This window comes from Nerophis lumbriciformis, linkage group LG30, assembly GCF_033978685.3.
Source record: "Nerophis lumbriciformis linkage group LG30, RoL_Nlum_v2.1, whole genome shotgun sequence".
NCBI lineage: Eukaryota > Metazoa > Chordata > Actinopteri > Syngnathiformes > Syngnathidae > Nerophis > Nerophis lumbriciformis.
In genome coordinates, this window is record NC_084577.2 from 16,856,964 (window position 1) to 16,878,223 (window position 21,260).

Consider the following 21,260-nt stretch of genomic DNA (forward strand, 5'->3'; position numbering starts at 1 on the left):
GATGTCTGGATAAGACAGATATAAAAATAATAAAAATAAAAATTGTTTAAATCGACTTTCGATTTTTTTTTTCAATCGATTAAAAATCGTTACCAGTATGAATCGCGTTTCATTTGAAAATCGATTTTTGACGCCCCTAATAGTCTGCTTATCGCGCATTAATAAAACAGGGCGAGCCCGTTGATCTTGCTATATCATCTGGGATGTTGTGCTGAAGAAAGTCACTCAAAACAAATGGCTGGTGCCGGTCATTGAAGTCCAAAGTGCACAATAAAAGAAAGAAAGCTAAAAAAAAACCTACAAAGCATTTCTGCTGGGTGGGGTCGAATGCTCATTGAGCTGGGGGGGGGGGGGGTTCATTTGCATCTCCAAAACAGCTTGTTTTCAAAGGGAGCAAACATATGGCCTACAAATAGGTCTGTAAAACAAAATCTATGCAAATTGTTCACCAAGAACCACCATAACATGTTAAGTAGACCACAATGAAGTGTTTCAAATGTAGAAAAAAAAATTCATAATATGACCCCTTTTGATGACGATACCCCAAAGTCCAAGGTATACTTATTAAATACTGCTTGTTCTTGCTCAGAAAGATTCAGCATAGATGACCTCTGCAGTGTCATCACGCTCTTTTTGCATATCTGATGGTCCTGGAGAGCTACGCGTTGCACAAACGGTGTAGACCCCTCGAATCACAAAGAGCGCAGAGATGACAGCATAGTAGCTCCCGTAGATGATGAACTGGAGAGAAAAGAACAAGAATTCATTTGTGTTGCAGTTTTCACACTATGCAATGCTGAATGACAGCCGCTAGGTGTCACTATGTCCACATCAACTGCTTTCATTTTGGATTGGGGAAGCCAAGCATCTCTTTTTCAAGATATTAGAAAGTTAAAGTACCACTGATAGTCACACACACATACTAGGTGTGGTGAAATTACACTCTGCCTTTGACCCATCCCCTTGTTCCAACCCCTGGGAGGTGAGGTGAGCAGTGAGCAGCAGCGGTGGCCGCGCTCAGGCATCATTTTGGTGATTTAACCTCCAATTCCAACCCTTGATTCTGAGTGCCAAGCAGGGAGGTAATGGGTACCATTTTTTTTTTTATAGTCTTTGGTATGACTCGGCCGGGGGTTTGAACTCACAACCTACCGATCGAAGTCCAATTTCCATTATCTATTTGGCCCTAAAACGATTACCAAATGATTCATGTTGTTAATATTAAACACACATTTATATATGCTGCATGATAAAGATAACTGAATTCATCTCTTTATTTGAACGGCTATTGTAGCAACAGAACCAATAAAAAAATATCTAATAAAATAGAATTAAATAAAGACAACCTCAAACCCAAACAAAATACAAAACTATTATAAATATGAATCTGAAAAAAAAGTGCACAATAAGTCATATTAATACATCAAAAAATATTTATACATTTTCTTCAAAGTCAAACAGGACATAAAAGTCAGTTTTTGAAGGGCGTAAAAACATTTTGATTACGGTAGTTTTTTTGCTCAAATTTAAGCCTGAAACAAATATCAAACATGTACATTTTCTTCAAATTGTGACCCTTTTGAACCCTTTTTGATCAAACAATTCCATGTTTTAATTAGTAAAATAACTTAACTGTCAGCTTGCCACCTCACCGAGAGATCTGACCAGCTCCTTTTATTTTAGGGCACTTATGGTCCAGTTTTGCACACATTTTTTTTTTTAATTTAATAAATGTGGGAATTAATTAAACTGTCTCTTATTCCAAATTAATAGTTTTTTTTTAAGTTGCAAGTGATAAACACTTGTTTTCTGAAGTGAGAAGAAATGTAAAACTACATCAATAAATTAAAGATGCATCAATTATTATTCCTACAATGTTGATACAAATTGTTGTTACAGTGTAATAATTATTGTTACCTGTGGTAATGCCACTATGATACAACATCTGTATTATAATCCTTGAACAAAGTAAGAGTGAAACTCGTGTGAATAATCACTGAATGGAGAACTGGGGGTGGGATTAAATACATTATCTTCTTCCCACTCCCTTTCAGGCAAAACTGGACAATCATGCATTACATACTATACATTACCTTTTGCACTATATTAATTTATGTTATGTGTTGTCAACTTTGTACTTTTTTATGTCATTGCCTGAAATAAATGAAAAATGAATGAAAGATACATCAATTATCGATTTTTAATCGAATCGTAGCTCCTGTCTCACCAACTGTAATCTTTTAATGCTTAACATAGGGAGACTCGAAAATAATACGTTACAGTAATCGAGACAAGACGTAACGAACGCATTAATAATGATCTCAGCGTCTGTGGTGGACAAAATGGGACACTTTTTAGATATATTACCGAGATGAAAAAAGGCTGTTCTAGTAACGCTCTTAAAGTGTGACTCAAATGAGAGAGTTGTGTTTGAGTTTAATTGGGTCGAAGATAATATCTAGATTCTTTACTGAGTCGCTTTGTGTAATTGTTTTGTTGTCAAATGTTAAGGTGATATTATTGTCTAGCAGGACCGTTAATCAGCATTTCTGTTGTCTTAGCGTTAAGTTGCAAGAAGTTGGTGAACATCCATTGTTTGATTTCCTTTAGACACACCTCCAGGTGACTACAATCTGGCGTGTTGGTTAGCTCTAGGAGCATGTAAAGTTGGGTGTCATCAGCATAACAGTGAAAACTAACTGTATTTGCAAGTCACCTAGCGGCAGCATGTATGTTGCTGAAGAGTGCAGGGCCAAGAACCGAAACCTGTGGAACTCCGCACGTTACCTTAACATACCGTATTTTTCGGACTATTAAGTCGCAGTTTTTTTCATAGTTTGGTATCCCGACTTATACTCAGGAGCGACTTATGTGTGAAATTATTAACACATTACCGTAAAATATCAAATAATATTATTTAGCTCATTCACGTAAGAGACTAGACGTATCAGATTTCATAGGATTTAGCGATTAGGAGTGACAGATTGTTTGGTAAACGTATAGCATGTTCTATATGTTATAGTTATTTGAATGACTCTTACCATAATATGTTACGTTAACATACCAGGCACGTTCTCAGTTGGTTATTTATGCCTCATATAACGTACACTTATTCAGCCTGTTGTTCACTATTCTTTATTTATTTGAAATTGCCTTTCAAATGTCTATTCTTGGTGTTGGGTTTTATCAAATAAATGTCCCCCAAAAATGCGACTTATACTCCAGTGCGACTTATATATGTTTTTTCCCTTCTTTATTATGCATTTTCGGCCGGTGTGACTTATACTCCGAAAAATACGGTACTCCGAGGTCACAATGTTATAGGAGATGCACTGCATTCTGTCAGTAAGATAGGAGTTAAACCAAGGAAAGTCTGACATACCAATACGTGTTTTGATACATTCTAATGGAATGTTACGATGGAAGGTATCGAAAGCAGCAGTAAGATCAAGTATCAGCAACATGGATGACGCATCAGCCTCCATAGTTAGCAATAGATCATTAGTCATTTTTGTGAGGGCTGTTTCCGTAGAGTAATTTGCCCTGAAACTGGGCTGAAAGGGTTCGCAGAGATTGTTAGACGCTTGTTTATTTAGCTGCTGTGCAACAATTTTTTCGAGGATTTTCGAGATAAAGGGAAGGTGGGACACCGGCCGGTAATTTACCATGAGGTCAGGATCGAGGTGAGGTCTTTTGAGCAGAGGATAAATAACTGCCTTTTTTAATGCTAGAGGAACAGTACCAGAGGAAAGTGATTAGTTAATAATCCTAATATTACAAACAGCTCCTTGATAAGTTTCCAGGAAGTGGGTCAAGTAAACATGTTTGTTTTGTCCCATTTACAAGTGGCAGGAGTTACTGGAATGTTATTTCTTCAAAAAGAGAGAGATTATTTTGGAGGGCAATATCCGTCGTACATACATTCGTATCTGCATTAATAGAACCCAGTTGGAGCTGGGACGCGTTATCTTTAATCTCCTTTCTTATGAGCTAAATTTTGTTGGTAAAGAATTTCATAAAGTCATCAGCCGAGGGGATGGAGCTACTGAGAGGAGTACTTTGTTGGGTTAGCGATACTACTGTATTGAACAAACATTGAGGATTGTTTTTATTGAGGCAGCTGAGATTGGAGTAGTAATTTGTTTTAGCTAAGGTAAGCGTGTGTTTTTAAGTTATTAAACTACCCCTCCATTCTTGATGGAAAACCTCAAGTTTAGTCGCAAGCATTCTGCCTTCCAGCTTTCTACATGATAGTTTAAGAGCTTTGGTTTCTTCTGTAAACCAAGGGCTACACCTTTTAGGGGCTTTTTTAGCTTTAGCGGTGCTATTCTATCAATGGCGTTGCGCAGGGCATCGTTAAAGTTGTTAGTGGGGTTATTGATTGAGCCCACATAATTTGGGAATGGTGCCATTACCAAAGGCAGTAGACCAGCTAGAGTCGTAGTTGTGATCGCATTAATGTGGCGGCTGCTAAAGCATTGGTTATTAGTAGCTTGTTGACAATGAGTCAGAACTTCAAATTTGATAAGGCAGTGATTGGACAATACTTTAATGTAAGGGAGTACCATAAATTTGGAGGTGGTGACATAGTGACATAGGTCTATCGTATTACCGTTGCGATGTGTTGGTTAATTTATTATTTGTGTAAGACCACAGCTATCAATTATAGACTGGAGCACAACGCACGAAGGGTCTGACAGGGTATTCATATGGGTATTAAAATCCACCATTATAATTATATTATCTGCGTGCATCACTAGATCAGCGACAAACTCTTAGAATTCACTGATAAAGTCTGAGTAGGGCCCAGGTGGGCAATAGATAACAGCAAGATGGAAAGGCAGCGGTGGGACAGACCTCATAGTAAGCACCTTAAATGATTTAGTATTTATTACTTAAGGTTAGGGATGTCCCGATCCGATATTTGGATCGGATCGGCCGCCGATATTTGCAAAAAAATGCGTATCGGCAAGGCATGGGAAAATGCCGATAAACACATCCAGTTAAAAAAACAACAACTCCTCTCCGTGTTTTCCAACGCACCTATTTAAATAGTACATTCCACTTTTCTGCCCTCCCTAATTTCCGTTCCGCATTTTCCAGCACACCTTCAACACATCCACAGGTCTGTGGATTCTCACGCAGTTGCTTTTAGCTGCTGGCATTACACGACAGGCTCTTCTCACTCTTTTCTAGACAGCAAGCGCACCTTCTTACACACGTCACATACTGTCACGTCATACGTCACATACTGTCACGTCATACGTCACATACGTATACGTCCTCCCCGAGCAGAGAGGTAGCAGCATGGCTAACGTTAGCTGTGATGCTAGCGCAGCCGTGTGACCAACGTTCTCTCTAAGGTGCGCGCTTGTGCAATTGTGCACTGTTTAAACGTCCTCTGCGCATAGCAATTATATGCCACGCACAAAATCAAATAAAAAAATAAGCGCATAACAATTTTCAACACACGGACACGACAGAGAAAACAGTTTTCGTCATCATTGTTCAAATATTATAACGTCTGTCGAGACGCTTATCTCCATTCAGTGCCACACGTCCACACCATCAAAATGCCGAGGCAAAAATTTCCAGATCAACACCATATGAAAAAATTAGTGATTTTTTTAGTTGTGATTTCCTTCTCTGCATGAAAGTTTAAAAGTAGCATATATTAATGCAGTATGAAGAAGAATGTTTTAATGTAGACATGCAAGCATTGAAAGAAAATGTTGAAAATCAAGACTACATTTCTTGCAAATGGGTGCATTTCTACCCTATATTTTAACTTTAGATTTATTCTCATATCAAACTCTTTTGGCTGTCTTTTTGACACTTACATCCGGCGCCCCCCTCCACACCCTGGATTATAAATAATGTAAATAATTCAATGTGATTATCTTGTGTGATGACTGTATTATGATGATAGTATATATCTGATAGTATATATCTGTATCATGAATCAATTTAAGTGGACCCCGACTTAAACAAGTTGAAAAACTTATTCGGGTGTTACCATTTAGTGGTCAATTGTACGGAATATGTACTTCGCTGTGCAACCTACTAATAAAAGTCTCAATCAATCAATCAAAACACATTGAATCATCATACTGCTGTGATTATATGCATCAAGTGTTCATTCAAGGCTAAGGCAAAATATCGAGATATATATCGTGTATCGCAATATGGCCTTAAAATATCGTAATATTAAAAAAAGGCCATATCGCCCAGCCCTTGTTTCAATGATGCCATTTCTGTTTGTCATGTATAATTTTGTCTATTTTGTGTTTATCCTTGAATAAACAGGTCAGTTTCTTGTTACCAACCATTGTGTATTATTCAAACTCACCTAATTCAGCTGGCTAGTTGTTATCAAGAGTACTGAAACCCTTTTCAACATGATTCTGACAACTAAGTAGGCTAAATAACTTTAAACTTTAATACATGCTCGGATAGGCCATTATCGGTCAGTATCGGTATCGGTCAGTATCGGTATCGGATCGGAAGTGCTATAACAATATCGGTATCGGATCGGAAGTGCAAAAACCTGGATCGAGACATCCCTACTTAAGGTTAAGGTTTAGGTCAAGGTTTTCATTGGATATTAGTGTGACCCCTCCACCCTTTTAAAGGGGACGGGCAATATGTGCACTTTTATAGTTAGGAGATGCCTCGTTAAGCGGAAACAAATCATCTGGTTTTAGCTAAGTTTCACTGACCAATAATGTTAAGATTGTTGTCTCTAATGCCCTCATTAACAAAGTTTTGGGAGACCATGATCTGATGTTTAAAAAGCCCATGTTTTAGGTAGTGGGCTGTTTTGAGGCATTTTTGTTAATAATATCCGTAGTACTGATATTAATAACGTTACGTTTATTTTGCGCAATGCGCCTTAAATAATTTAGATCACATCTAGGAATTGATATGATGGGGATTTTGAGATTTGCTTGGTGCTGCGATAGATTTAACATGTCATAATTGGCCACCTCAGGCACAGTCACTACAGAAAAAACATTATGTGAGTTATGCATTATTCTACGAGAAATGCTGTGTGTGCAGGAATTTTCCAGCCTGTCACTGGTTAGTTCTAGCTTAACTGACCCCTCACCCAGGCTAACAGACACTGTAATTGCCTATGTCTGAGCCTGCTCTAGTGTAGTTTGTCAAGTGTGACTCAAATATTAATCTATATTTTTGGAAAGAATGATGACGCCCTTTCGGTTAGGGTGAAGGCCGTCCCTCCTCAGCAAGCCTGGTTTAACCCAGAAAGAGGGCCACTTATCAATAAACGTTAGTCTTTGTTCTCTACAAAAACTAGCCAGCCACTTGTTAAGCGAGACTAATCTGCTATATCGCTCAATGCCTCTTGCAGGCAGGTGGCCAGAGACAAGAACTCGAGGCCAAGACATCTTTCTAGCGAGATTACAAGTCTGAGCTATGTTCCTCTTTGTAAACTCTGACTGTCTCATCCTAGTGTCATTGGAGCCGACGTATACAACTATGTTTGCGTAGCTAGTGGTGCGATTAGCCTGTCGTACGTGTTTACTAGGCCTGTTGCGAGTCAGTTCCCTAAGACTCGCTTCAATGTTGGGTGCTCAGCCCCCGGGAATACACTTAATTATGGCTGGTTTACTAAGCTTTATGTTTCGGGTGATGGAGTCCCGTATGACTAGGGTGTGATGTCCGGTAGACTGGGGTGTAGGACTAGCTAAAGGGCTAAATCCATTATGCGTCTTAACCGGTTCACCGTGGCTTGTAGGCTGCTTAGGGCTGCTACAAACTGGGCTAGTCAGCTCGCTAAAGTTACAAAATTACTCTGCTCTAACTGGTGGACACGGTCCTCTAGTAGCGCCAACCTATCCGTGAGAATGTTGCACAAAGACCAGGGAGCCATATTCGTGTTGTTTCTTTCACAGAGTCGAGTTCTTGCTGTTTTCGCAGCAATAGGCGAAGAGAATCAGATTATCTGAGTGATGGAGCAGGGCAATTTGCGTCGTCCTGCTCCTTTTCAGACGTACACCACATTTATTTGTTTCTTATCAATTACATAGATGGTTTGTTGTCTTTTAAGATACATTTGTGAATTGAATTAAAATAAATAATAAAATAAATGTTAAATGCACATTCATACCGATTGAAAAGTGTGACATAATTTGATTAAAAGGCCTTTTAAGGGTTAAAACAAAAAACCCTTTTGGTATTTTTCTATAGGGATGAAGTTCACTGAGAGATTTGAGCAAAAAAATAGAAGCTGAAAACCATATGAATCCAAATTGTGTTTATGCCTGTTTGAAAGATGATATTTATATGTCCCGTTTGGCTTTGGGGTATTATCAAATAACCAACTACCAGTGTGCCTGTGAATAAACTGGACATTGATTTTTTTAAATTTAACATAAAAAAAAAAAAAAAACTTAAAAAAATCATGTAGTTAGTTAATCATGTAGGGCCAAAATACAGCAAAATTGTACTGAGGACAAAACAGTTAGCATTTGTCCCTTGAGGGTTATAGACAACAAATGGAACTAAACACAATTGAACCACAACACCATTATTGAATGGAAAAAGTTGTCTTTTTCCGACCTTTAGCACCACTCTTAAAACATGTTGAGGCCCCATTTCCGTCTTTAATATTGCTAAGGTTTGATTGTTTCCAAAATGAGCCCTCTTTGTTATTGACAAAATTGACCTGTGGCTCTCTCTAGTGCAGTGTTTTTCAACCTTTTTTGAGCCAAGGCACATTTTTTTCATTGAAAAAATGCGGAGGCACACCACCAGCGGAAAACATTAAAAAATGAAACTCCATAGCCGATATTGACAATAAAAAGTTGTTCTCGCAAGTGTAGAATATGACTTTAAACCATAACCAACCATGCATCACTATAGCTCTTGTCTCAAAGTAGGTGTACTGTCATGACCTGTCACATCACGCCGTGACTTATTCTGAGTTTTTTGGTGTCTTCCTGTATGTAGTGTTTTAGTTCTTGTCTTGCGCTCCTATTTTGGCTTTTCCTGTTTTGTTGGTATTTTCCTGTAGCAGTTTCCTGTCTTCCTTGAACGCTATTCCCCCAAGACTATTTAAGTTCTCGCTATCCTTCTTTGCGCGGACATTGTTGATTGTCATGTCATGTTTGGATGTACTTTGTGGACGCTGTCTGCTCCACACGCTGTAAGTCTTTCCTGTCGTCCAGCATTCTGTTTTTGTTTACTTTGCAACCAGTTCAGTTTTAGTTTCGTTTTGCATAGCCTTCCCTAAGCTTCAATGCCTTTTCTTAGTGGCACTCGCCTTTTGTTTTATTTTGTTTATTAGATACCTTTTTACCTGCACACATTTGTGATCTCGACAAACCATATTCCCGACATCTACAAAGCAATTAGCTACTTTCTGCCACCTACTGATATGGAAGAGTATTACAAGGTTACTCTGCCGAGCTCTAGACAGCACAGACACTCAACAACAGATAATTTGCAGACTATAATTACTGGTTTGCAAAAAATATTTTTAACCCAAAAAGGTGAAATTAGATAATCTCCCACGGCACACCAGACTGTATCTCGGTTCTTAACCTTGTTGGAGGTACCGAACCCCACCAGTTTCATTTGCGCATTCACCGAACCCTTCTTTTTCAAATTCAAGACAAAGTTATATGTTTTTGGTAACACTTTAGTATGGGGAACATATTCTAAGTAACAAAGACTTAATTTAGAGTTTTTTTGGACACTAGGGGAACATATTCTAAGTAACAAAGACTTAATTTAGAGTTATTTGGTTAGGGTTAGGGCCAGGGTTAGAGGGTTAGGGTTATAACAAGGCCATGCCGAATAAGGCATTAATAAGTACTTAATAATGACTAGTTACGAGCCAATATGTTACTAATTTGCATGTTAATAAGCAACTAATTAATGGTGAATATGTTCCCCATACTAAAGTGTTACCATGTTTTTTTTACAGGTGCGCAAAATGAACCGTGCATGAACATCACCTTGTTCAAACAACAAAACCAACACAGTGCATAAACTCACAACAAATTACACACCTGCAAATCAGTCTGACTTCTGCTGTTGCCGTATCCGTAATACGCCGATAGGGAAAAGTTTTTATTTACATGATGAGTCGGGTGTGTCTTGACCTCCGCCGAACCCCTGAGCCCGACTCACCGAACCCCTAGGGTTCGATCGAACCCAGGTTAAGAACCACTGCTCTAGTGGTTGTGGCTCTGAACAACCTTGTGCTCATGCCAGTGACCCTGCCTGAAGATGTTTGCACATACCTGCGTCACAATGTCCACCCCTAACGTAGCTTCATCGACAAAAATAAGTGTCATGACGGTCTGCAGCACCAGGGCCACAAACGTGTTGATCCCAAACGTCAGAGCGTAACATTCCAAGGAGAGGTTGGCAGCAATCTGAAATCTGAATGGAACACAATGTTTTATGTTCGGATCAAACGACTCTTCTCCGTCCCCTGCAGTGAAACCTACGTGGTGACGGTGATGAGGAGCATGTAGCAGGATTTGAACAGCGCGTAGCCAGCATAGCAGGCCCAGATGTTGCTGGCGAGCGCTGTGAGAAACACGGCGCCTGCTCCGATGGCTGAAAACACGCCCAGCGCCAACTCTCCCCACACGGTCCAGTTCACCTTGATGTGACTGACTGACAAAGCCGCCGCAGCGCCTGATAAATACACGGCTTGGTTAGTATACCAATAAAAGTGCACTCCCTTTAGCTGTTTGGTTAGCCACCTAGTGCTTGCTGGATGTTACGATTTAGAATGCATAATAAACAGAAAAAACATAAAGATTGTGTGTGATAGGCAAAATTCCCCAAAAAAGGACAGTTCCACTTTAATGTCAATGCTCTTGTGTCTTCCCATACATTGCCACCCACTGATGATGTAACTGCAAAAAAAAACCTGGGAAAAAATGGCAGACAGAAGTACTTGGGGGGGGTTATCTGTCCACTCCATCTAATCTAGGAGAGCCTTGTAGGTATAAAAACATCAAAAACCTATGGCATACTTGCCAACCTTGAGACCTCCGATTTCGGGAGGTGGGGGGTGGGGGGGTGGTATGCGGGGGCGTGGTTAAGAGGGGAGGAGTATATTTACAGCTAGAATTCACCAAGTCAAGTATTTCATATATATATATATATATATATATATATATAAGAAATACTTGACTTTCAGTGAATTCGAGATATAAATATATATTTATTTTATTTTATATATATATATATATATATATATATATATATATATATATATATATTATTTTATTTTTTTATATATATATATATATATATATATATATATATATATATATATATATATATATATATATATATATATGTATGTGTGGGAAAAAAATCACAAGACTATTTCATCTCTACAGGCCTGTTTCATGAGGGGGGGTACCCTCAATCATCAGGAGATTTTAATGGGAGCATTCGCATACCATGGTTTATATAGGGCACAGAGTGGGTGGGTACAGGCTGGCCTAGGGGCGTGGTGATTGGCTCATGTGTTACCTAGGAGGTGTTTCCGTCTATGGCGGCATGTTGTTACAATTTCGCTGCGCTTGTTGAGGGATGACAGGTCTGGACGGTAAATAATAAACAGTTTCTCTTTCAAGCATAGGTTGCATCTTTTAGTGTGTGTTTAGTGTACCAAAAAGCCCTTGATGAAAGTGGATACAATTTCACCCTCACCTATGAACCCACGCCAGGAAACCAGCCAAAAAAGAACAGAAAACGAAACGACATCATCTGGTACAACCCCCCATACAGCAAAAACGTCTCAACGAACATTTGACACAAATTCCTCAATCTGATTGACAAACACTTTCCCAAAGACAACACCCTAAGAAAAGTATTCAACAAGAACAACATTAAATTGAGCTACAGCTGCATGAACAATATACGACAAATCATCTCAAACCACAACAAAACAATTGCAAATGAGCCGTCGACCCCCAGACAGAGCGACTCCAAAACCAACAAAGGATGTAACTGTCGAAAGAAACCTGATTGCCCTCTCAACGGGGGGTGCTTACAAACATCAGTTGTCTACCAATCTAAGGTAATACACAAGGACATTAACACATCCGACACATATGTAGGATTAACCGAGGGAGAATTCAAAACCAGATGGAACAATCACAAGGCTTCTTTCAGGAACAAAAACCTGCGAAATACCACAGAACTCAGCAAACACATTTGGGACCTCAAAGACAATAATGTTGAATATTCAATAACATGGCAAATTCTTGCATCCAGCACACCTTACAATTACAATAGTGGTAATAAAAGATGCAACCTATGCTTGAAAGAGAAACTGTTTGTGACGGCTCATTTGCAATTGTTTTGTTGTGGTTTGAGATGATTTGTCGTATATTGTTCATGCAGCTGTAGCTCAATTTAATGTTGTTCTTGTTGAATACTTTTCTTAGGGTGTTGTCTTTGGGAAAGTGTTTGTCAATCAGATTGAGGAATTTGTGTCAAATGTTCGTTGAGACGTTTTTGCTGTATGGGGGGTTGTACCAGATGATGTCGTTTCGTTTTCTGTTCTTTTTTGGCTGGTTTCCTGGCGTGGGTTCATAGGTGAGGGTGAAATTGTATCCACTTTCATCAAGGGCTTTTTGGTACACTAAACACACACTAAAAGATGCAACCTATGCTTGAAAGAGAAACTGTTTATTATTTACCGTCCAGACCTGTCATCCCTCAACAAGCGCAGCGAAATTGTAACAACATGCCGCCATAGACGGAAACACCTCCTAGGTAACACATGAGCCAATCACCACGCCCCTAAGCCAGCCTGTACCCACCCACTCTGTGCCCTATATAAACCATGGTATGCGAATGCTCCCATTAAAATCTCCTGATGATTGAGGGTACCCCCCCTCATGAAACAGGCCTGTAGAGATGAAATAGTCTTGTGATTTTTTTCCCACACATACATATATTGCGCTCTACTACGGTATCGAGCACTATTTTTTGGATAACCTTATTAAGACATATATATATATATATATATATATATATATATATATATATATATATATATATTTAAAAGAAATACTTGAATTTCAGTGTTCATTTATTTACGCATAAACACACACATAACACTCATCTACTCATTGTTGAGTTAAGGGCTGAATTGTCCATCCTTGTTCTATTCTCTGTCACTATTTTTCTAACCATGCTGAACACCCTCTCTGATGATGCATTGCTGTGTGGCACGCACAAAAGTGCTTTCATCAAATGCACTAGATGACAGTATTGTCCTGTTTAAGAGTGTCACAACATTGCTGTTTACGGCAGACGAACTGCTTTACGGTAGACGAAAACGTGACTGCTGTTGTTGTGTGTTGTTACCGTGCTGGGAGGACGTTAATGAAACTGCCTAACAATAAACCCACATAAGAAACCAAGAACTCGCCCTCGATCATTCTACAGTTATAATGATTGGGCAGGCACATTGTTTATATTGTGGGAAAGCGGACTCAGGTCCACATGGAGCTGGAGGGGGCGTGGCCTCCAGCTACGCCTGAATTTCGGGAGATTTTCGGGAGAAAATTTGCCCCGGGAGGTTTTCGGGAGAGGCGCTGAATTTCGGGAGTCTCCCGGAAAATCCGGGAGGGTTGGCAAGTATGACTTATGGAGCAAAACAATTAGTAACATTTCTGAATATGGATTTTATGATCTGAGTGATAATGTGTCCACTAAATTGGACATTTGCAGCGCTGGCTATATTTTAACTGCCATTTATAATATTAAAGAGAATTTGTTGTTTTTTTTGAAAATACTTAATCTGCATTATTGGCTGCAAATCCTATTATTTTTTTGTTAGTGTGTAAATTTACCGGTACTTCTACTAAAAAGATTGCGGCAATATTTCAAGGATTCAAGGAACTTTATTGTCATACCAGCACACATGAGATTAGTAGCCAAGGTCCCAGGTTTAGCCCAATGACAACCAGAAGAACAATAGTATGTACACAATAGTGTAAATAAAATAGGATATAACGAGAGTAGGTAATAAATAGCATAGGTTAACATGAATAGATTATTAATAGAATAATAGAAACATTTAATGTGATCCTCTAGTGCAAATAGAACATAGATATAAATATTAAAATAAAAATGTAAATATCAGTGCCATCTCATTTCAAAATTGTTATTTTTGAAGTTCAAAGGCTTGATGCTTTTATAATACATTTAACAATAGTGGAATATGTGAACATTTTTTAAGATAATTGAAAACATACTTATTTTTGTTCTTTAAAACTTCTAATGCAGGTCGTTCACTCTAGTGGACTTGTCACCTAATTTTTTGATATGCATGGAAAGTATGTTTGTGCATCAAAGTCTTAAGTTTGTTGTATTTTGGCTTTAAGTGACATGCAAGTGTCCAACTGCACTCTTTCAAGGGATGGGTAGCTTTCACATTTGAATCGATATTGTACCAATTGTCGGTACTTCTGTGTGTGTGTTCATGAGTTAATAAATGTTGATTTGTTAATAAAAAAAAGCAGATTTTTAAAAAATTGACATTTAACAGTGTGCTGATGAACACTTCTGAGTCCCGTTTGCAAGTATTATACAGTTGACTTTGCATGCAGTTGCAATTCCAAGACGTTAGATGGCAGTAGTGTATAGACTACAGTGAGTTTTTGTCATCAGGAAGTAGTCTTTGTCATTTAGCTGAATCCAGTCTTAGCTGAGTCCTACAAAGTGTTTGCACTGTAAGTATTGTACTTATTTGATTATATTGCATTTTAGGCTATGTTCAGACTGCAGGGTCGGATGTCCAATTCCGAATTTTTGGTCAAATCCGATCTTTTTAGTGGCCGTTCACGTTACAAAAAAAGTTTTTTCTAATGTGAATGCAATCTGACTCAGATCTGACGTCATGACATCGCACGCACTGTTTACGGAAGTAAAAATGGCTTCAACTCTTAGAACTCGAGTCAGTCTCTGTACTGGTGCATTTTTTGGCAATTTCATTAATTTTTGTGCATTCAAAACCCAAATTTTTGTACGTAGAAGATTAATAAGGAAGAGGACAAGTATTTCGGCTCTGGCAGTTTTACGGGATAATTTGCTTTGATTTTCGCTTGGGGGAGCAGTCGAAGACGTCAGTTCCTAAAACAAATTATTTTCATCGGTTTTCTCCTCCATTGTCAACTTTTTGTAACAGTCTATTTTGGTGAATAATTATGACACTTACTGCTTTTTGATGACGCTGTGGTCGGATGAATGCGACCTGAGCGAGGAAGCGTTCACATTGAGGACGCATCGAATATATGTACAATTTTTATCCACATACGAAAGAGGCCTGGGTCGGATATGAGGAATTCGGAATTGCACTGTTCACACGGACATGAAAAAGTCCGATACAGGTGGCTTTTTGGGCAAAAAAATCGTATTTGACCTGCAGTGTGAACAAGGCCAGAGTTGTAGTTTTTATTAGCAAATTTATAGGTGTAGAAATCGCTAATACTTATGAGTAGCATGTCTACGTCAAATGCAATGTACAAAACCCGTTTCCATATGAGTTGGGAAATTGTGTTAGATGTAAATATAAACGGAATACAATGATTTGCAAATCATTTCAACCCATATTCAGTTGAATATGCTACAAAGACAACATATTTGATGTTTGCAAATAATCATCAACTTTAGAATTTGATGCCAGCAACACGTGACAAAGAAGTTGGGAAAGGTGGAAATAAATACTGATAAAGTTGAGGAATGCTCATCAAACACTTATTTGGAACATCCCACAGGTGAACAGGCAAATTGGGAACAGGTGGGTGCCATGATTGGGTATAAAAGTAGATTCCATGAAATGCTCAGTCATTCACAAACAAGGATGGGGCGAGGGTCACCATTTTGTCAACAAATGCGTGAGCAAATTGTTGAACGGTTTAAGAAAAACCTTTCTCAACCAGCTATTGCAAGGAATTTAGGGATTTCACCATCTACGGTCCGTAGTATCATCAAAGGGTTCAGAGAATCTGGAGAAATCACTGCACGTAAGCAGCTATGCCCGTGACCTTCGATCCCTCAGGCTGTACTGCATCAACAAGCGACATCAGTGTGTAAAGGATATCACCACATGGGCTCAGGAACACTTCAGAAACCCACTGTTAGTAACTACAGTTGGTCGCTACATTTGTAAGTGCAAGTTAAAACTCTCCTATGCAAGGCGAAAACCGTTGATCAACAACACCCAGAAACGCAGTCGGCTTCGCTGGGCCTGAGCTCATCTAAGATGGACTGATACAAAGTGGAAAAGTGTTCTGTGGTCTGACGAGTCCACATTTCAAATTGTTTTTGGAAACTGTGGACGTCTTGTCCTCCGGACCAAAGAGGAAAAAAACCATCTGGATTGTTATAGTATAGGCGCAAAGTTGAAAAGCCAGCATCTGGTATGGTATGGGGGTGTATTAGTGCCCAAGACATGGGTATCTTACACATCTGTGAAGGCGCCATTAATGCTGAAAGGTACATACATGTTTTGGAGCAACATATGTTGCCATCCAAGCAACGTTACCATGGACGCCCCTGCTTATTTCAGCAAGACAATGCCAAGCCACGTGTTACATCAATGTGGCTTCATAGTAAAAGAGTGCGGGTACTAGACTGGCCTGCCTGTTGTCCAGACCTGTCTCCCATTGAAAATGTGTGGCGCATTATGAAGCCTAAAATACCACAACGGAGACCCCCGGACTGTTGAACAACTTAAGCTGTACATCAAGCAAGAATGGGAAAGAATTCCACCTGAGAAGCTTAAAAAATGTGTCTCCTCAGTTCCCAAACGTTTACTGAGTGTTGTTAAAAGGAAAGGCCATGTAACACAGTGGTGAACATGCCCTTTCCCAACTACTTTGGCACGTGTTGCAGCCATGAAATTCTAAGTTAATGATTATTTGCAAAAAAAAAAAAAGTTTGAGTTTGAACATCAAATATCTTGTCTTTGTAGTGCATTCAATTGAATATGGGTTGAAAAGGATTTGCAAATCATTGTATTCCGTTTATATTTACATCCAACACAATTTCCCAACTCATATGGAAACGAGGTTTGTATTTATCCAATAATTAAAACATTACTTCAAGCAGTCTCACCAACAAGAGAACATGCGGCTTCTACACCTCCGTTGTAGACGGATGATGTGGCAGATGGTTCAATGTGGTCCCACATTAGTTGGATGTAGTTCATTATTTGTGTATACCCAGCTGTGGCCAGAGCCCACCAAAGGGACCAGTAGATCAAATGCCTGCAAATGTAGCATTAAGACAAGAAATGATGGTTATTAATTCACTTGATAGAAAATGTAGTTGGCTTTAAATTGACATGTGCATGTAGGTGTGGATGGACAAAGAACAGAAGAACATGCCTGGAGGAGTAGGACTCCCTGAAGCTTTGCCAAAGTAAATGACCCGCATTGACAATATTTTCCCCGCCGCACCAGCCAGTGCTGTCGTTATGCTCCATCTTCCGTTTCCCGGAGCCAGCGTCCGACACCGTTTCATCAGCCGCTCCCACCGGCCTCGCCTGCTGGGACTTTTGGCCCAAAGCCACAGCCTTCCTCCCTTTGAAGAACATGCTCCTCTTGGGCTTTGGCAACCAGAAGGAGAGGAGAAAAGCCACGCTTACGACGCCCAGAGTGATGGCATTGATGTGGAAGTAGTCTAGGCCTGTTGGGTGAGAAATCACACTTTTCACACTGCCTACTCAAAATTCCAGAACGTTCAGGACGTCTTTTGTAAATTCTCTTTGCAGTTGCATGCTGAAAGACACCATCTGCCATCTTTTTAGTCCTGTTTATTGCCAGATTTGAGAGCCCCACCTGCCAGTGAGATGAGAACTTGACCCAGGCCGGCACCAAATGTGTACCCAAAAAGCACAGCGCTTCGGAGGTAACCGGTGGCTCTTTGGTAATTCTCCATGGGAATGACGCTGTAAATGTAGGAAAAGTAGGCCACGTCTGAGGCTGTCACAACGGCATAGCTAATCTGTTAGGGAAAGGAATGGCTTTAGTTCATAACCCAAACAATAAATCCTTGAGCATTTGATTTTTTTTTTTTAATACTAAAATTCTGGTAACAGAGCTCCTGTTTTGTTAGTTTTTACAGTATAACCTACAGTCATTTTTACAGGGCATTACTGTAAATGGAAAAAGGGTGCTACTGTATCCTGCTGTTTGAGCTGCCTTTATTTTTACTGTAAAAACTTGTCGTTTTTACAGTGCATTACTGTAAATTAAAAAACTATACCACTTTTCTTTTTATGGTAAAATTCTGGCCAATGTTCTGTCAGTTTATTTCCCGTAAAATCTGGGTCGTTTTTACAGTGCATTAGTGTAAATTAAAAAACTATACCACTTTTGTTTTATGGTAAAATTCTGGCCAATTATCTGTCAGTTTTTTTCCCGTAAAATCTTGGGTCGTTTTTACAATGCATCACAATAAATGGAACAGTGGTACAGCTGTTATTTTTACAGTAATGTTCTGGCAACTAAACTACCAGACTAACGTAAAATCTATGGTCGTTTTTACAGTACATTGCTGTAAACAGAAAACTGTACCTCTTATTTTTTGTACGATAAAATTCTGGCAACTGAGCTGCCTTTTTAAAACTGTCAAATCTACAGTCATTATTACAGTGCATTACTGTAAATGGAAAAATGGTACTGTTAGTTTCACAGTAGAATTGTAGCGATTGAGCTGTCTTTTGTAACTGTAGAAACGATGGTTGCATTACTGTAAATTGTAAAACAATACTACTTTCCCCCCCCCTTAACATCTAGGGTCGTTTTTACAGTGCATTACTGTATATGGAAACACGGTACTACTGTCATTTTTACGATGACATTCTGGCAACTTAGCTGCCAGTTTAACGTAAAATCTATGGTCGTTTTACAGTAGATTACTGTAAATGGAAAAACTGTACCGCTGTTACTTTTACAGTAACAATCTGACAAATGAGCTTCCAGTTTTTTTTTTTACTGTAATCTATTTTTGCCGTGCATTACTGTAAATGGGAACAATGTTAGTATTTTTATTTTTACAGTAAAATTCTCTCGACAGAACTGCCTTTTTGTTACCATAAAAACTATGGTTGTTTGTATTGAATTTACATTACTGTAAATACAACTGTACTGCTTTAGCTTTAATAGTAAAATTCTGGCAACTGAGCTGCCAGTTGGATTTTTTTTACCGTAAATATAAGTTTTTTACTATGCATTACTGTAAATGGGAAAAAACAGTACCACTATTTTTTTTGTAAAACTCTGGTAACCAAGATTCCAGTTTTTATTGTTGTTTTTACAGTGCGTGACTGTAAATGGAAAAATGGTACCACTTTTATTTTCAAGATAGGTTTGGCAACTGAGCTGCCATTTTTTCCCCACAGCACAGTCGTTTCTACAGTGTATTAATGTAATTGGAAAAACCAACACTTTTATTTTTATAACATTTTTTTTTTTTACATAAAATCTACTATTGTTTTTACTGTGCATTACTGTAAATGGGGAAAAACAGCAAAATTCTCGTGACTGACTGAAGTTTTTTTTAACCGTGAAATCTACGGCCAATGCTTTTACAGCGCATTACTATAAATGGAGAAATGCTACTAATTTTATTTTTACAGTTAAATTCTGGCGACTGAACTACAATTTTTTCTTAACCGTTAAAACAATGGTTGTTTTACAGTGCATTACTGTAAAAAAAAAAACTGTACCTTTACAGTAAAATTCTGGCTTTTTTACCATAACATATACAGTTTTCAAATTATATTACTGTAAATGGACAAACAGTACCACTGATGTTTTTTTGTAAAATTCTGGCAACTGACCTTCCATTTTTTTAATGTAAATTCTACGGTCAGTTTTACAGTCCATTACTGTAACTGGAAAAACAGCACCACATATTTTACAATGAAATTCTGGAGACTAAGCTGCCAGTTTTAGTTATTTTTTACCGTAAAATCTGCGGCTGTTGTTCTACAGTTAATTTCTGTGAATGGGAAAGCGGTCCAGCGTCCACTGCTGTGGATAATTGTTTTTCTATTTCTTTACACATTTCATAAAAACATAAAAATAAAAAAGTATATCTGTGTATATATACTGTATGCGTGTGTATGTATGTGTGTGTATATATATTTATGTATGTACTGTATGTATGTGTATATATATATATATATGTATGTATATATATATATATATGTATGTATGTATGTATATATATATATATATATATATATGTATGTATATATGTATGTATATATATATATGTATGTATATATGTATGTATATATATATGTATGTATATGTATATGTATATATATATATATATATATATGTATATATGTATATATGTATGTAAATATATATATATATATATGTATGTATATACATATATATATACATACACACACATATCACAGTTTTGGACTTGCAGAGGACGCTGGCTCCTATCAGGATATTTGTTAGCAGGCTTTTTTGGTGGACCTCAAGGAAGACCATGGCAGGCAGTCCCGGGACAAAGCAGAGCAGGACATAATTGACGAGCAGGAAGAGTCCCTGCAGCACAATGAGCGGCTTGTGCCTCAGGAGGTCCGTCAGTAGGAAGACTGGGAAAAGGAAGGCCAGGTAGGAGTACGTCCAGATGGGGAAAAGGTAGTTTGTCACCTAAAGACAAAACAATTCATTTGAGGCACAGTGCTGCAAAACAGATGTGACAGAGGTCATCCATCAGTCCTTACCACTTCCTCAGAGATGTTCTTATGAGGCCCAATTAGGTACGGAGCGAGGAAAGGCTCTGCGATTCTGCAGTTGGCAAAAAATCCATAGAATGCCAGGACTGCAGTGGGATAAGCCCAGTCAGAGGACTTCAGCCTGGCCCAGCACCCCATCTTTGTCACCCCCTGCAAAAAAAACAAAAAACTGTCCAAGTTGTCGTCTTTTTCCAGGCACCTGACACACTTCCTCAGTCAGTTCATCAGTAGCTCGACTAACTAAAGAGTACGATGTGCATGTCTCACTTTATGGTCTTAGACTTTCACCTGTTAGGAAAGCCAAAGATAGTGCTGCCTTTAATAACACTACCATGTCAAACATTGACATTTATTACAATTATTCCTAGAAATCTAAAAAAACAAACATCCTACTAATATGGAATATCAAAAAGCAAGACACAAATGTGATTAAAAATAACCTTGCCTGGGGTTATCTTTACGTCACCCGAGATGTATT

The 21,260-nt window shown here is 38.5% G+C and overlaps 2 protein-coding genes across 2 annotated transcripts in view; one reads left to right on the forward strand and one right to left on the reverse strand.

The window, feature by feature from the left end:
• Positions 1–350: 350 nt before the first annotated feature.
• On the reverse strand, positions 351–21,244 carry slc19a3b (solute carrier family 19 member 3b). The gene is made up of 9 exons (XM_061925677.1): positions 21,228–21,244; positions 20,771–20,932; positions 20,517–20,696; positions 17,856–18,021; positions 17,403–17,703; positions 17,131–17,282; positions 10,482–10,674; positions 10,272–10,413; positions 351–741 (listed from the first exon to the last, which is right to left on the reverse strand). The coding sequence occupies exons 2-9, from the start codon at positions 20,918–20,920 to the stop codon at positions 586–588; spliced, it is 1,440 nt and encodes a 479-aa protein (XP_061781661.1). The 5' UTR covers positions 20,921–20,932; positions 21,228–21,244; the 3' UTR covers positions 351–585.
• daw1 (dynein assembly factor with WDR repeat domains 1) overlaps positions 17,567–21,260 on the forward strand; it is a 37,175-nt gene continuing 33,481 nt past the window's right edge. The window contains exons 1-2 of the mRNA XM_061925680.2: positions 17,567–17,710; positions 17,789–17,925. Coding sequence (XP_061781664.1) covers positions 17,895–17,925 — 31 coding nt within the window. The 5' untranslated portion in view covers positions 17,567–17,710; positions 17,789–17,894. The remainder of the gene's footprint in view (positions 17,711–17,788; positions 17,926–21,260) is intronic.